The 18,063-nt window shown below is 45.5% G+C and overlaps 1 protein-coding gene across 1 annotated transcript; it reads right to left on the bottom strand.

Moving 5' to 3' along the window:
* Positions 1-6,262: 6,262 nt before the first annotated feature.
* On the bottom strand, positions 6,263-12,736 carry LOC146209575 (uncharacterized). The gene is made up of 2 exons (XM_084580530.1): positions 12,652-12,736; positions 6,263-6,490 (listed from the first exon to the last, which is right to left on the bottom strand). Exons 1-2 carry the CDS (start codon positions 12,724-12,726, stop codon positions 6,263-6,265), a joined length of 303 nt encoding a protein of 100 aa, XP_084436656.1. The 5' UTR covers positions 12,727-12,736.
* Positions 12,737-18,063: the final 5,327 nt, after the last annotated feature.

Raw genomic sequence — 18,063 nt, forward strand, 5'->3', positions numbered from 1 at the left:
CTGATAACCCTACGCAACATAGGGCATTGGTTAAAATGGGCTTTATATCTGTGTATGGTGGTGGAGATAGCAGAGACACAAAAGGGCTTAGTGGATTAGGCGAATAGTAAAGTGCATGTACAGGGTCGTCCACTTCTAGCTATAACACAGTCACAGCTTTCAAAGCAACATTACGTCCAAACCAGGTGCACATTGATGCAAAGCAATGCAAGCACAGAGGGAGCCGGAAGTGCTGCTTCACATGGCCTGCTTTAAGCTCTATTGCGTGGCCGGGTCGGACGCAATGGCGCTTTGAAAGTAGTGACTATGTTATAGCTAGAAATGGACGAGGCTGTACATGAACTATCTGCAAAGGGAGCGAACAGGTGGGAGCCATTAACACTGTTGTGGCATACCCCTAAATGGACCATGAAAAGCTATTTACTAAGACTAGAAAACATGCATGAACAGTCAGTATTCTATCAGACATCTCTACAAAACTTTTTAAGCTAGCTTCACTAACATCAAGGATATCGGTGATCGATGGGGCTTGATGATCACGCCCCATCCCACTAGTGTCATTTGAGGGTGCCTAATGAGCGGGCGCACCCAGAAAGAAACAAAACGATTTCTTTAGATCATAAGCCTTGAACACTGATTATAACTGGAAAAATCTGTGCATGGCATCTGCCAAGCCGCAACGAAATATTCTTTTGCTTCACTGGCAAAATAAAATACAATGAAACTGGCAAAATACTACTGACCTCTCCTGCGTCATTGATGGTCCCAACCATGACATCAACTTCTTGTGCAGCCGGCCCTAGAGCTGCACAAAAACAGCCGCAAAATTAACATCCAAGAAATATGGTTTTCCGATAGGCTGGAAAGGCATCAATGTTAAGAGTGCTATCTTATTTCATCTTTTGCAGGCATTTGTTTCCACTACAAAACAGACTTCTTGCAGTTCAACATGGCAGCACATTGCAGTTCTACATGGATTACGACTGCGCCCCCAGTGTGTTTGTTTACACAGCTTTTGCAATGACTGGATGTATGCTGCTCATTCGCACGGCATAAAATGCAAGCTGAGCTAGCAATATTAAAATTATCCGCTTCTTTTTGCACCGATTGCACCTTTATTTGTTCATAAACTACAACATGCACTGCAAGAAGCGCCGTGGATGCTACGTCCCCTGCCTGTGCCGGGTATACACACAATTAGCGGCACCGACAGCTGCCGGCTGCGCTCGCTAGACAGGGTCACATATCGACGCTATGCACTTGCTTCGTGATGTAAGCAGTCGTCGATTTGGGGTCGCTACTGCCGGAACTACACTCGGTGGTCACATGCAACTGCTATAGCTTGTGAATGTGCACTCCGTAATCGCCGAAACTCTAGACCCAAACCCCGCATACTGGCACTAGGCCTACTGGTTACTGAACGAGCCGACAGTTCAGCGCCGACTAACATTTCTGGCCAACGTAATTGCTGATGGCAAGGGAGAACATATAAAGAGTAGCTTCTTGTTTTCCTTTTTCTAACATGGTTAAGCTACAGACAAGCGCAGCTGTTCAGGCCGTTCACTCATCGGGTGTTAAGTTCTTGCTCGACCTCCAATCCGACCAAAACAATTCCGACGACCGTCTGCTGATCAGTTTCGTCGGCGTCGCAGGGCCGAAAACCTCGTACTATGGTGATAGGCCACCGTTGGCCATGCTGGCGTCATCACCGGTGTAATGCGAAAGATCAGTGCATTGATAAGATTTAGGTCCCAATCAGCACTTAGTTATAAAGGCGCTCGACTGTACTGATGAGGAAAAGTGTTGACAGCTATACAAGATTAGCTTATAAGCGCATTTAGAAATCCTCTTCAAGCTTTTTTTTTCAGCACAGTATGAGCAGTAACAACGCACCTTTTGACCGCTTTTCTCCCTGTTGTGTGATGGAGGTGTCACCCAAAGGGGTCGGGGACTCACGGTCACCTGTAATGGAATAAAATGAAAATTAGCCTGTTGCGGCAAAACATTCTACCCACAAAAATAATTTTCGAATGTGGAACAGAGCACAGCACTCCTACACAAATCTTTTTCTTTTTGCAACAGTAAAATGAGAATTTTGGCAGTGAAAGCACAGCTCACATCGCTGGTACCAACTTGAAAGAAAATATTCACGGCCTGTCATGCTAATAATGATGATACAATGTAAGAAATAGTTTCACAATAAAAACTAGCCATGCTTATAACAAATGCATTTTTTAATTGGTTCACAGGAAGAGAAAGGCACAGTATCTGCCACACTTGCTCTGTGGACACTTGCACCGCCCCCCCATAAGGGAAGAGAGGAAGGTGGGAGTGCAAGTGCAAAGAGAGAAAGGGGAGTCGCAGTGGAGGGCTACAGAGTAATTTCGTGCATATCTTTTTAAAGCTTCATTTATTTTGCTAAATATTTTTTGTTGTAGCTTGGCTGTCCAGAACAGCAGCACCTGATCCAAATTCAGACAGCCTATTAGTGAAACAATGTACCACCAGTCGGAAAAGTAAATGGATTACAGCTCAAAGCTGTGGGACCGCACCGCAGCACTGTTACCTCGCACCGCTGGCTTGCAGCCAGAATGCCTCAAGCGACAATAAACTTTGTCTTAACTCTCGTACGAGTGTTTGTCAAGCTTGAAAAATTTGTTTTGTGGTGTTCAGCTGCCCTGATATTGATGGTAGCGATGAAGGGAGCACATATCGCCAGTGGTCGAGCATATGCTGTCGCAGAGCAATCGGACGACCGCAGTACACCAAACCGCTGCAGTGTGAAGGAATGAGGTGGTTTTGTTTTTGTTGTCCTTTTTTTAATGCCCTTATATTAAATATTATTGCCTGTCACAGGCATCTTCTGCTGCTGGATTTGGGGCAATGTGGCCTAAGGCCCCGCATCGGCTGCTACTGCGATGCTCTTTCACTCTAGCGTGGTAAGTAACGGAGACCTTGAACCTTGCGGTGGACACTGCCTCTCTTTCGATACTTTCAGCATTGTTTCTATAATAGGTTTGATATTGTTTTCAGTGAGCCTCCTAAAAATAGTTTTATTTGAATGGTATGATACGCAGTCTCTTGCTGCGTATCGTACGTATGCGAATGTTGCACCTTGGGCAGCGTTACCCAAAATCCGGTAGCAGTAAGTACCCCATTGCTCCAGCAGCACAGCTGTCCGACTGCTCTGCCACAGTGTGATGCACGCTCCCCTGCATCGCAAACACTAACAGCAAAGTAGCCGAATGCTACACTAGAAATTTATCATGCGTGACATGCACCTATGCGACAGCAAAGGCGAAGTTCTTCATTGCTCGCGGCACTCTGGCCGCAATCAAGCAGCGCTCCATGACAGCACCACGGTACAGCTCTGCAGATGCTCTGCTGTCCTAAGCTGTGGTCCATTTACTTTTCCAGCCGACAGTACATGCCACGCTGCTTAGAATGCACATCGTTTAGGCATTTGAATTTTTTAGGCTGAAGCAAGGCTGTAGCTTTAAAAAATTCTGCACCTCTGTGAACAAGAGAACATTTGAAAAGCAAAAAAATTTGGCACCTGGTGGCTGCGGCGGAGGCCCAGTGCTTGCAGCCGGCGCCGACGCCTGGCTTGGGACTGAAAGTTGAATGAGCACATGATTATTTCATTCTCAGCAAATATCTCTCACAGTTTCTAAATTTTTCTATGTATGAAAAGGTCTGAAAAGCATAAAAATTTGGCACCTGGTGGCTGCGGCAGTGGCACAGTGCCTGCAGTTGGCACAGCCATGTTACTGCTTACACAAGCCGACGCCTGGCTTGGGACTGAAAGTTGAATGAGCACAAAATATTTCATTCTCAGCAAATATCTCTGACAGTTTCTAAATTTTTCTACGTATGAAAAGGTCTGAAAAGCATAAAAACTTGGCACCTGGTGGCTGCGGCGGAGGCATAGTGCCTTCAGTCGGCACAGCAGTGTCCCTGCTTGCACAAGCCGACGCCTGGCTTGGGACTGAAAGTTGAATGAGCACATAAGATTATTTCATTCTCAGGAAATATCTCACGTTTCACTACGTTCCGTAACTCTTTCGTTATCTTTCTACCACAGCTCGTTGTTCGCTATGTCGTGCCGCATGTGAAAGTGGCGGCAAGGGGCCATTAGATATGCCATGTGCGAGTCGAGATGTGGTGCTGAGAACGGCTTGGCAGCATAGAATTGGCTGGGCTGACTTCAGCAATCGAAATGATTGAAAAAAAAACCTCCATCTGCCTTTGCTCATCGGAAACGGCCTGAGCCAAGGAAACCGCCTGCCATGCGCTAGAATGCGGTCCCTTGCGTTTTGTCACCATCAAAACATGGCCGCCGCAGCCGGGATCTTTTTGTAGTTACGCCTGACAGACTACTGATGCCGAGTTCCTGAAGCTCACAAAAAAGTGCCTTACATTGCGTAATGTGCTCTGACATGCGGCAGATGAGGGAGTGGAGCCTGGACAGAAGAGCATTTCAATGTGGCAGTCTAGATCACGCTTCCGCAGCTTTACCGGCAACTCACAACTCAGTGACAGCTTTAAGATAACTGCGAAGACTGCTGGCATTTTGTTCCGTGATGTTATTCAGTTCAAATTTAGTTTGATAGAAGTGACTCTGGCTATGGCAGACATTGTAATGGAATGCCGCGAAAATTTTACCGTATGGTACTTTTTCTAAGCAGAGCATGGGCTTTTCACCTTGTTCGAAAAGTAGCAGTCATGGCAGAGTTTATTCTGCGTCCTTGGATTAGTTGAGAGCCCTAGCCACTGAGCCACCACATGAAGCCGTTAAAATTTAGTGTAACATTTTTTTCAATATAGTACATGTTAAGATGAGTGGATACAAGTTTCATAATGCTCATGAATTTTAAACAATGCTCAAAAATGATTCATCTTGAGCTGAAAAACGAACTAAAAGCATAGAAACTGTACAATGGCAATTTCTTGATGCATGTTTTAGTATACAACCCATGTACATTGTTGATAACAAATTTCGAGTGCAAAAATGTAATGGTATACTTTTGCAAATTGTTTACGGACACCTAGTTTTTCCACCAGTCGGGAACATTCCCAGTATCACCACATGATGGCAAATTCTTTTTTCCAAGTGGTGATAATAAAACAGATTGCTTTTGACAATTCAATAAAAAGCCAAATATTTTTGTTTTAGAATCTTGAGCGGGTTGAGCACAAATTTTTTTCTTGGCATGGAATGAGCTAGCAATTTAATTCTCAGAAACATCTGCTCACCCGTTTTGGGGCAACCAAGACTTTTTGGCTCAGGTGATGCAACTTCCCACGGTGGCAGAGTGTTTTCCCTTTCTTCATTTCCCAAGGAACGTCCTGATATGCAGGCATCTATAGAGAAGTCGAAAACGGGGAAAAAAGAAGTATATCAGTTTTCAGGAAAAGAAAAGTGCAGTGTCCGAGTAACCATTTTCCTCATCGATTGACACCTAAACCGTGCTTCAAGGGAAGGAAAAAGGAGAGAGGATGGTTGGTTGGTTTGTGGGGTTTAACGTCCCAAAGCAACTCAGGCTATGAGAGACGCCGTAGTGGAGGACTCCGGAAATTTCGACCACCTGGGGTTCTTTAACGTGCACTGACATCGCACAGCACACGGGCACCTTGCTTTTCGCCTCCATCGAAAAGCGGCCGCCGAGGCCGGGATTCGATCCCGCGTCTTTGGGAACAGTAGTCGAGCGCCGTAACCACTGCGCCACCCCGGCGGGGAAAAGGAGAGAGGAAGACTGTAGTGGAGGGCTCAGAAAAATTTCAAACATGTGAGGTTCATTCACATGCACTGACATCACACCAACAAGTGCGCATTGCATCAAAAAAAGTAACATTTTAGTAGACATACCAGACTCAACGAGCAAAAGATGCTGTCTGTTGCTCTCATGAAAACCATGCAGCAAAGTTTTAGATTCTTCAAATGCTTTCGTCGTCTTCGCATGCTTGCAGTAATGAATAGAATGAACTATTATGATAGAACATGCTGCAGTTGTATAGCTAGGTGTTGATGTGGCCGAGTCAGCATGCTGCGCAGATCTTAGAAATAAAAAACAGCTTAGACAGGAAAGAAATGGCGTTTCTGTGCTTGCTTAGTGGTTACACAGAAACTTTTGCTTCCAAGGAACACTTAGTGACCCTAACAATTGCATGTGCAAAATAGGAGGTGCACAAAAATATATTAAAAGCAAATGCAGACCTTGAAAGGAGACATTAGCATGCAAGCATTTGCAACACAAATAATTCATGTACCCATGTCAAAAATTCTTGAGCACAGTGCCCTCTCAAGCATCTCGTTTCGCTCCTTGAGGTTCTTGTTTTCTGCTTCAAGGTACTGAACCTTCTTTGACAGCTCTGCCACTTTCGTTAGCGAGGCGACTCTTTCTTCTTTTTCGCCCCCGCCGGCCTCTTCCCTCATATCTTCCTCGGCCGCTCTTTTTGCCAATTCTTTTGGTCTTTCATTCTGCTTGGGCTGAAATAATAGAACGATTTGTTTAGTGTGCTCAGACAATTTGGGTACATGCTGCTCAAAGCCAAAACGTTCTCAAGGCTGCTCTGCATTGGCTAAGCAAGGGTATTTTTTATCTATTAAATCAGACATGGGAGGCACATGGTTTCGATATTATACATATACACCCAGCCAATTTTTTATGAGTGCCACGTGAACATTTAGAAACATTTATGCATATGCATATAAAATGAGGCAGCAAAACAGGTATGAATATGTGCAGAGCAGCTTAATATGAAAGGGAACGATTAAATTGCACAAATCAGTTATTCGTTATTTATCTATTACAGTAAAAAATTACAAGCATATTACATGCCAAGAAAAATTCTATATTAATTGCGAGCTTCATCACTGGAGAAAATGGCATTAGTATGGACCTAGAGGAGCAAGTAGGATCATGTGACTCCTCTTGTTGCTGCTGAAGCAAGTGCTCGGTTCAATTAGTGTGTTTTGAAAGCTAAATTAATGCTGTTGCAGTTTTGCTTTTTAGCGAGTGCCAGCATAGTACACTTACATTCTGCGTTGCTGCTAGGTTTGCTGGAGTTTACTCCAACTATTGCCATATTCTGTTACTGCTTTGCACCTCAATGCCGGCTATAAATGACAGGACACAGTGTAAGGGTTAACAGAACTACTCTGTGCGCAAAACACAGACAGTGGCCCAAAGTCTAAGGGGCAATTACTTCAGCAAGTGCACAAACATTTGCTATGTGGAACGCATCTTCATAGCTGCATTTAAAATATTTCTCCATGTTGCCCCCATTCTCTAACTTGTCTTCTTTGTTGCATTCAAGGGAACAGTCGAATAGTGCCGCTTCAACTGGCACTTTCCAAAGGCGCTCTGCATTTGTCAGGTACCTGGCAGTTCTGCTCCTCTCACAGAGAAATCTTATTACCGAGATTCACCGACAGCTCATCCATGACTGGTTGTGTGCCAGCTTTATTCTTTCCATAACAGCAACAAGGCTGCATGCAGCCAGTGCACATAATCGTTTAGTTAAAGCTCGCCGGATAACTTTTTGACAGCTCGCTCACTCGGTGAAGTGCTTTGTTACCGAATAAGTGGGTCTAATACCTCAAGTTAAGCTTAAATAAGCCCTGACAGAAATGTATAATGAATAAATAAATGCATTGATAACACACAACTAAAATGCCTAGGAAATCATCCAGCAGCAGCAGTTTAACGCATGTTAATCCACCCAGTGCATCAAGCGGCCGTTGCCGAGAGGTGGCGGCTCGATATGTCCTCACGCCCAATAGCTAGCAAACAGGGAAAAGTCAGCTTGTCATGCATAATATGGAGTAATCATTTATTGAATGCTCGAACTTTGTTCTGTTTCATGCTGAGCGACCCTGTACATATATGCACATAAAGTGGTCGCAGCTAGCTGCATCCATCACTGCTCTGCTTCGCCACAGAGCACTATATGTCCACTTGCTCAATGTTCATGTGATGCTGTTAAAGAATTGGTTGGTTGTGCAGGCTAATTTGCACATAGAGGGAAACTCTGAGTGCACTACATCTCACAACTACAAGGTATGGCAGCTCGTGCAGGCACAGACGCCCAAAGTAGAGTAGCCACCCTACTCGAGGGGCGGTGTATACGCCGCATAATCTGCTACAGCAGAGCACACTGGCCGGGTAAGGTGCTGCTCACATGAAAATTGCATTGTTTTCATAGTTACCAGGGGAAATGAGCTGATATGTCTTACTAAAAGTTGTATGATGCCAACGTCTGAATGCTCAGTAGCAATAATGGGGTCGTACCCCAAGCTTCAATTTAGAGCATGCTTCATTTTCTCTTCATTCGAAAGGCCAGGGCACTGACTGTGTGCAGCTATATTTGTGCACTCTTTGCACTACTGCAATACTACGCCATGACTAGAAAGAGACACCAAAATGTGTGTGCAATGTGCTCAGTCTTCTTCCGACAAAAAAAAAAAACTACAGCAGAAAAATGGTCCATACACTAAAATTTTTTGGAAAGCAGTTCGTGCGCACTCGCAAGCTCTGTTTTGCTTTCAAGGCCTCTATTCAGGTAGTACATAATCATGGCACACATAAAAAACCCTTCTTAAAAAACAAAAAAGAGCAGAAAAATGGTCCATACAGCTAAAATTCTTTGGAAAGTAGTTTGTGCGCACTCGCAAGCTCTGTTTTGCTTTCAAGGCCTCTATTCGGGTAGTACAGGTGCCCCAAAAGTAATACGGAGCACGCGAGCTGTGGCCGAACTGGAAAAAACTGCATGCCAACGCACTCTATCAGCAGATGCGCGGCAAAGAGCGAAGGGGCGTCGGCACATCCGGCTGACCCATCTCGATAACTTGATGCTCGCGTTATCGCCTCAAAGTGCGAAGCTGCGCTGCTAGCAACCCTGCCCACCAGAGGCGCTTTCAATACCGCACGGTTGGTTGTTCGTCCATGCCGTGCAGAAATGTTTGCACTGTGTGCTTTATGCTTTGTCGAGAACTGCATTATCTTTATCTACGTAACAGCCTTACTTGGCTGCGAGTTTGGGCGCTGACGAGCATAAACGTTCGTGCAACGCTTTGGGAAGTGCGGTGAAATTTTGTTTCGCTTTTAGTCAACGCATAAAATACAAAACACAATAGCATGTATTTGCTGTCTTTAATACAAATAGGTCCTCAATGGCATAGGAAGTGGGCTAATATTTCAAGACCGATTTATTCAACGCAAATTCATTTTGTTACACTGGAGAACAATAAGTTAACCATATAAAGGTAGAAATGAGTGGCAGAAAGGAAAGAGTTGTAAAATATAACATCAAAATGTGCCATGTTATGCAAACTCAAGTTTCACAACCGGTAAAGCGCCCGGTGGGTTTACGACGTAAACGAAGAGCCGGAAGAGATTCGCACGAGAAGTCGACATAGCTTTCGGAGGTTGCCCCACATCTTCTTGATAGCCTCCCACCCAAATGTCATATGGACGAGTTCTACGGCTGATACGAGGTTGATTGCTTTCCAACGTTCACCAAACGACCTCACTTATGTTCGTATCAGCGTCCGTTGGCGTTCACTCCACAAACAGCAAAGCCCGTTCTTCCAGCAAGACTTTTATGACTCGCACAATGTGGACGAGACCACAGTGTTACTGCTAGAAGAATACATTATCGTTAAAAGGGTCATCCAAGTCATATGGGACGAGATAGCGGCCAAGCGCCTCGCAGTAGCTGGCTCCGTTCATGATGTCATCTTAATAATTGATGAGAAGGCTAGACACCTTTTGCAAAAAAAAAAAAAAACGCCCGCAGGCACGTATTTATAAACGAACATTGTGGAAATTCCCATTCCACTAAAAATGTTGCCCAGAGTTCCACTGGATATTAGACGCGAAATTCTATGCGCTCGGGGTGTATCGTAACGAGAAATATGCCGCAGGACTGGAAGGTCGATGACTGCAGTGAACCGCAAATGCAAGCTCACAGGGATGAAGGTGGCCGCCTTGGCGATGCTTTACGTCCAGGTCACGAGTGGTGCACTTCGGCTGAGGCTGACAAACTGAACGTCGCTGCTGCAGTGCGGATCCTTTTCAGAGCGCAAACAAAATTCCAGATGTCCTCGGCCTAGACAAAAGTCTGGGCCCATTCGGAACCGTCTCCAGCCAGCCGGATTAAGTAGATATGTGACGGCGCAGAAGACATATTTGACGGCAATACAGAAGGCACAGCGCCTAGCATTTGCTCGCACCGACGAGAAATGGACTGCGGATGACTGGCGACAAATCATATTTACAGATGAACCAACTTCTTAAGATGAGACCAGCAGCGGCGTGTTTGGCGTCCTTGTAATTGCCGGCATGTCCGAATAAGATTGATTTGTGTGAAGTGAACAGCACAGCGTTCTAAACAACAGTAAGGCATGGACAAGTAAAAGTAGAGAAATGAAACTGTTTTTCTTCGCTAGTCCTCTTGCAGCAATTGCTTACGCTCTATAAGCCGAAACATTTTTTCTCTTTCTCTGTGGCCTGATAATTATGGTTTTGAGGAGAATGCCTTTTTTTTAATCGCGAATTACGTAGGAGCTGGTCAGCGTATTATTATTTCGCACATAGATACCTGCCCGACTTCGCGACGCAAATAATCAGCAGTGGTCGTTGTGCCATGAACGTCTGGGGGGATGTGAGTTGAGGTCGTCTCTGCCCTCTTATTAGACTGCCATCAAAGTTTAACGGAGCCAGCTACTGCGATGTCCTCGACCACTATCTTGTCCCGTAATAGCTGGACAGGCCGTTTAAAGATGGAGCAATCCTCCTGCAGCAAGACTATAGCCCCATCCACACTGAGCGAGTTGTGAAAGTCTTGCTTGAAGTATAGCGTGTGTAGCTATTCGAGTGGATTCTAAAACATGCCAATATGAACACCATTGAGAACGTTTAGGGGGCTTTGAAAAGTAATCTGTCTCGTATCAATCACCACATGGGTCCAGGTGTCCTCTGGGAGGCGAGAGTAACGGATACGTCGACTCTTTATATGAGTCCCTTCTTCGGCGTATGACCGATGTCATTAACGTAAGCGGGAGCTTAACCTGTTATTAAACTGTGAGTTTGCATAAAAATTGTCTTTAGAAGTTTTTTTAATCGTCTCCATCCTGTTGCCCTATTCTCCTTGGATATTTGAAGAATATAGCTGATCGCAGACGATTAAATGAGAGGGAACTCTTTTTCTCTGCTGTAATAAAGCAAATTTGTGCCGAGTGGAGTGATCCTTATATACTCCTACTTTTAAAGACAACACGAGCATGCTATTTTTCTTAATGCGCTTCCTTGAGCCAAAAAACGTTGACCACACATGCCAAAGCGATAGATGAGCGATTGTATTCTATAGCTCGCGCAAAAACTCGCAGAACACATGAGTCAGTTGGTTGTTCATCAGAATAAAAACAGCGCGAACTCTACGACGGACGCAGAAAGGGAACACGATCAGAAGACGACGACCCGTTGTTGGATCAACGCCTGTGTCTCGTTTTCCCTGTCTGCGTCCTTCGTGAATTTTGCTCGGTTTCATTGTCTCAAACTTGTCGCGAAGCGAAGAGCGAACCACGGTGGTTACGCAGGCTAAAAATAATGGCATTCCTGAGAAAGCAAAAAAGCGCGAGCTGCCGAACGCCAACTTTCCACACGGCACGGACAAGCAACAATCCCTTGCATGATGTATTGACAGTGCCCCTGGCGAGCTTTGATGGTAGCAGCGCAGCTTCGCTCGTGGCGGCGATAACGCGAGCATCAAGTTATCGAGATGGGTCAGCCGGATGTGCCGGCGTACCCTCACTCTTTGCCGCGCATCTGCTGATAAAGTGCGTTGGCATGCAGTTTTTTCCAGTTCGGCCACAGCTCGCGTGCTCCGTAGTACTTTTGGGGCACCTGTACATAATCATGGCACACATAAACCCTTCTTAGAAAAAAAAAGAAGAACAGTGATAAGAAGAAAAACTTAGCACACTGTCCTTTTTACCTAAGCAACCAGTGAAAAAATGAAGGCTCAGCTGTTTCAGCAGTTCATACCTAACAATTTCCTCCTATTGCCTATCTTCCCTCACTTCAAACGCGGCATCGCGGTGCTCTGCTAGCTAGAGTGGTCCAGCTCTCGGATCATTTCACTTCGTACAGCTTACACACTACAATAACTTTAAAAGTTCTTACTAATTTTAGTTAGCCACATACTGCTGTAACCGAGAATGCAAAATTGGGAATTAGTTCAACACTGACATAAACAAGAATCACAGCGATAATACTGCATATCAGCATCTCATGCCCGCCCAGCAACAGCTCGATTGCTTATAAGTCTGCTCACATCTGTACAGCAGCGGCATACGCTTTTTCCTAGGGACGGTTATATTGCGTGCTTTGCCCGGTAAGATATAACTCGGCTGCACAACGTGCTTGTTGCTTCAATGCAGCCAATAACATACGAAATGTTACAACAGGTAAAGCATGGAATACATGCATGCATATTTCATTGCTGACATGCACATCATAAACATGAATAAGAAATTGATTGGAAATATGGCCACACTGCAGGAGTTAAAAAAATGCATTAGTTCGGTGACGGTCGCGACTTCTGTAAACTAAGAGCATAAAGTCAGCAGGCAAAGAAAAGTAGGACCTTTTTTCGAGGCGGGCCTTCCTTATCCGAATTCTTCCGAGCCGCCATACGGCGGTTTGCTCGCCAAGTCTTCATTTCGTCCAGTGTGTCTATGGTTTGGAACATAGAATAATACAAAAGGACGTCATGGCAACGCTTGGCAACGCAGAATAATATCAAAGCACTCACCTGTCATATGAATGATGCGCGCTTTATAATACCCCCCCACGGGTATTGTTGTCACCCTCCCAGAACACATCATACGCCTTTCCTCGTTCAAAGTCGTCAATGTCGTGCGGGACGAAATTCCTGATGTCGCCGCTCGACACGACGTAACGCTTCTTCTCGCATTCATATTGAATAAGTACGTGCATTATCACCAGCGCGAGCGTCACGAGATAACAAAAAAACCCCTGTACGATGTATGTACAGAGACTATCACGCACAACACGAAGAATAACGTTGAGCCACGCTAGCCACGCATGGTATAGTGCCTAGAATGGAAGCCACGGATGTGGCTATGGCTACAATTCTGGCCGGAAGGCGTCCCCGGAAGCCAAACCAGACTTCGGTCTGCCGCAGATGCTCGTGAAATTAGCCGTGAAATACGCGAGATACGTGAAATTAGCTGGTAATATTGATAATATGTTAATGAGAACATAAAACGCTGACATGCTTAAAAGATTCGACATTACCTTTCTGAGCTGCTAGTTTTTGCACTCTTGCATTCTTGCACGAGTCGGGTACGTTCAAGCCAAGCACAGTGATCTCGACGAGCATTTATTATTCACTTAAACGTGTTTAATGATCACTTCTCACGGTTAAGCTGTTGTGTGTCATGTCCTTGTTTACTGCTAGGACAACGAACTATAGACGATTAGACACGGCACCCACGTTTTGGTGCTCCGCAGCTGGAGTTAGTCCCATATGCAGTTCCAGATGGAAAGCATACTTCATCCCAGCTGGAACTTTTACAGCTGAAATGGGTACCTCTGACAAAAGTCTTCATTTTGGCTGAGATCAATACACATATATAAAACAAAATTTGGGCATATTTTAGAGACACAGGAACACAAGAAAAAGACGTATACTAGCAAACACAGGAATGCAAGAAATAGAAGTACACCAGCGAAAAACACGGGAACGCAAGCAAAAGGATAAGTACTCGGGACAGATTCCTGTGTCTTTCGCTGGCGCAAATGGTAACATGCATAAATGTGGGCGTTGCAATAGTGAATTACAAACTCGGACTAATTTATTGCAGTATTAATTGATGAGCTAAGTTGCACTTTAAGGCAATTATTTTGTAATTTCATTATTCTCTCACAACCCTGACATAGCAAATAAGAATTGGTGTCGGAGTATTTTCCTTTTTTCATTCAGGATCCGCAACTTTTGCACGCCACGAACAGAACACGCAGTAAAAAAAAATAATAATAAATAAATAAATAAACGCTGGTACTTTTTATTGGTGCATAAATGCTTTTGAAGACGCCAGTCCTTCAAATAGTGCCAGATGCTGGGCGCACTGACTGTGAACAGCTGTGCAGTCGTATAAGCATAATTCATGCTCAACTGCTGGCAGGTATGCGTACAAGCGCCAGCATGCACGTATACGTTATCGAAATGCAAATATATTGCACCGACACAAAAGCTGGCTTGCAAAATTTAGGTCAGCCTCAGCCTCCTTTCGTCGAAGAGCACGTCCGGGGCAGCACACGTAGCTAGCTAGCCATCATATGTATCAAAACATAATTGACTCGATGGGTTTGCTTTTCAGCCGCGCGCTATTACACGTCCGTGGGAAATTTGTAGATATTGTAAATGCTGGTGTTGCATGTACAGCCTTTGTCAAAAGTTTAGAGCCCAAGGGGTCTGATTCGAAGCCATGCGTGCCTCTAGTATTCGCGGAATAAGGTGGAGTCAAGATATCAAGAAATCTTTTTACGCTGGGAATGCAATGCCACACAGGGCTCTATAAGAACTGCTTGGGCTCAAAACTGTTGACAAATACTTTACGTGCTATAGCACAGATTAATGAAACCCGGCCAACATATGTTAATTGCGCTTCGAAGGATATCAGTTGCAGTGGTTAAAACCAGTGGATTAAGCGCTATAGCCACCCACTCGCACTTGTGCAGTCTTGTCGATGTAAACGTAACGCATTGCCATACCAGTGCGAGAACGCCTTGAATATGCATCGGAAAGGCATACAGGATCGGCGTCATGCAGGATCCACGTGCCACAGCCTCAAAAGAGAATGATCTATACGCATATCCGATATATGTACCCCCCCCCCCCCTCCCAAGAAAAAAAAAGCATTTTTACCGTGTCCGTCCATCGAGGTTAATAATAGCTACAACATCTAAATTATTGATATTGAACTTCAAATGCGCGAATATACTTCAACTGATATCCTTCGAATAAACCTCGATGGACGAACCCGGTAAATATAAGGCTTTTTTTTTTTCTTGGGGGGGGGGGGGTACATATATCGGATATGCGTATATCCGATCATTGTCTTTTGAGGCTGTGGCACGGATCTTGCATGACGCCGATCCTGTACGCCTTTCCGATGCATATTCAAGGCGTTCGCACTGGTATGGCAGTGCGTTACGTTTACATCGACAAGACTGCACAAGTGCGAGTCGTATGGTCCTTTTTTTTTTTGGGGGGGGGGGGGGTGTCTTGCTTTATGTCGTAGCTAGTTTGATGTCTTCTTTTCTTCCTTTCTGTTCAATAAAGGGCAAAAAGATCCACTGGTTTTGTCAACCACTGCCGAATAGGGCGATTACATGCATGTACGGTGCGAATAATTTGTGTCGATATACGTACGCGAGTAAGAATTGCGTAACACATGGTGTTTAAAGTTTCACCATTGTACACTGGTTGACTCAAGTTGCTGGTTATAAACTACTTAAGCGCTATATTCCGATATGCAAATGAGGTACATTAATTATAATGTACCGAAGTCTGACGCCGCGTATATATCTCGCGTACGAACGTCAGCTGTGTCACTTGGGGCCTTTAGATGGGCTGAGCTCGAATGAACCTACAAGGGTTTGAACTTCACAAGAAGTGAAAGCTGCAGGCTGAGCGCTTGCCTTGCAGTCCCCTACATTAACACTTCTTTTTGGGCGAGTTGGTACATTTGGTATCCCATACAGAAGCGGATAGTTCACGCTTCCGGATGTTCACTCTTGAATTGCATTGTAGCACCTCTTCGCTTCAGCAAGCTCGCCGGCTGTCATCACCGATGTACGCGAATAGGATTCAATTGAGTAGATTCTACATGCATTTTACTGTTGCTGTGAGATATAATTTAAAGTAAGCATTGAGTGACGAACATGCTTCTTCCTCCGTTTGCAGTGAACGAGATGCGAGTGTGTCCCGGGCGCTCGATCACAGGTAGTGAAAAATGCTTACATAGTTTCTTAAATCGCAACTGGTGTAAATGGTTTAAGGAAAAATTACCAGTCTCGATCGTACGACGCGAAAAGATCGAAGTGGCAGGCTGAGACCATTAACTGAGCGCGAAGCGTACGCAGCGAGTGATTATATCGTGTCTCTAGCTGGTAAGTGTATACATAAGTCGCGTCGTCTGCATGCAACATGAGCGAGTGGCAGTGGAGCTCGCTGCGCGCAACCGGGAGTGAAGACACATGCCAGTCTGCATCATTATGGGAATGCGGAGATGTTACAATGGGCTAAATTCTTATTTCACCTCCTCTGCATACTGTACTGAGCATCATGCAAGCGCAGCAAGCAGTATGAAATGCCGGCATTGGGCCTGCGGCTGCGTCCGCGCACATCGGACCATATCTTTACAATTCTTTGGGAATGTTGGCTTACTCAAGTATAACTAATCTGTCTTGCAGCGAAACAAGTGACTAACTGAACTGAGGCTTTCAGCCATTTGCGTAGGAAGGCGTGCGCTGAAAATATAACCGCCGTAGCAGACGAATAGCAGACGACGCGGCCACAGCGCCGCAGCACCACTTTGCGCGAGTCCTGTCAATGGTCGTGTGAGCGGCACAACCATGGCACAACCACAACCGATCACTCACCGCATTCTTAGCTGGTCGTAGATCCGTACAACTATGAGTCTTCCTAGGGCTAAGCATTACCGCCGTTACTTGGAGCCTGGGCAATCGCAAGATGTTCCGCGGCAAACGCTGCGGCACCAGCTGGACCTGAAGCGAACTCAAGATGCTCGCCAAACCAACTCGGAGTCCGACCTTGCTCACGGTAACAGAACATCGGACTGTTCTACCTTTCCAGCCGACGATGAAAGCGAAGCGAATGACGCTTTTGTTGACTGCCAAGACGAGGCAATTGGCGATCTTCAACACCCCGCCGATTCGCAACCGGTGAACATGTGCGAGAGCGACGGCGCTGCGAACGAAGACGAGACGTCGTTCACCGAGACCGGTGAGGGATTTGAAGACGGCCCTCCCAGCGGAGATGAGTCGTGCAATGAAGGTGACGAGGGTTGCGCAGATAGCCCTCCGAACGGAGGTGAGTCAGCGTCATTCAGCGAGCGTGACGACGAGTTCAGACGTTACTTCCGAAAATGCTTCGAAGAAACCCTGCCGAACCAGGCAATAAACAAGGCACAGGCTATTGTACTGATTCTGACGTACGTCGTGTACGCGGGCCTTTCCTGGTCCCAAGTGGAAGGCCTCCTGAAACTTATCAACACACTTTGTGGGAGCGTCGTAGTGCCCGACACTACTCACATGTTTCGGAAGATGTGGGAGAGAGAAATCGACTCGTTACGGCTCCACTTCTTTTGTCAAAGTTGTTTTCGCTACTTCGGCAGCAGAGGTAGGAATGAAGCATCTCAGACGTCGTACACATGCGAGCGGTGCAACAGCACGGAAACGGTGAAATGGCTGATAGACAGAGGCAATTTCTTTGTAATCTTCAATCTGAAAGAGCAGATGTATGATATTGTTTCACATTACTCCGGGCAACTGTTAGACCGGTTGAAGCAGATGGCACCAACTGTACCTTCCATGTATGCAGACATTACAGATGGGCGGCTCTACCGAAGTATGAGACGCCAGCTGAAAGCCAACTGGAGTGATCTGACAGTGACCATAAACACGGATGGGTCTCCAGTTTTCAAATCAAGCAAAGCGAGTGTATGGCCTGTTCAGCTACTAATCAGTAAACTGCCCTTCAACATCCGCTTTCAAAATTTAATTGTGGGGGCACTGTGGTTTGCGAAAACCCATCCTCCTCAGTATCTGTTTATGAAGACATTTGTGAAGGTTTTCAATGACATTGGAGCCATAGTGTGGACGCATATGAATGAAACAGTTCTGTCAAAAGTGACCGTCGCAAGCTGCTGCGTTGATTCACCAGCCAGGGCATCGTTGCTTAATATGAAGCAATTCAATGGATATTTCGGCTGCTCTTGGTGCCTGC

Source organism: Amblyomma maculatum, chromosome 1, assembly GCF_055883805.1.
Source record: "Amblyomma maculatum isolate TAMU_Amacu chromosome 1, ASM5588380v1, whole genome shotgun sequence".
Taxonomy (NCBI): Eukaryota; Metazoa; Arthropoda; class Arachnida; order Ixodida; family Ixodidae; genus Amblyomma; species Amblyomma maculatum.

What these genes read in the sequence shown, in the direction of transcription:
- LOC146209575 (XM_084580530.1), bottom strand. Translation starts at nt 12,726, where the DNA reads ATGAAGACTTGGCGAGCAAACCGCCGTATGGCGGCTCGGAAGAATTCG. An exon ending in AAGGCCCGCCTCGAAAAAAG is followed by an intron (nt 6,491 to 12,651) that starts GTCCTACTTTTC and finishes CTATTATTTCAG; the next exon opens with CCCAAGCAGAATGAAAGACC.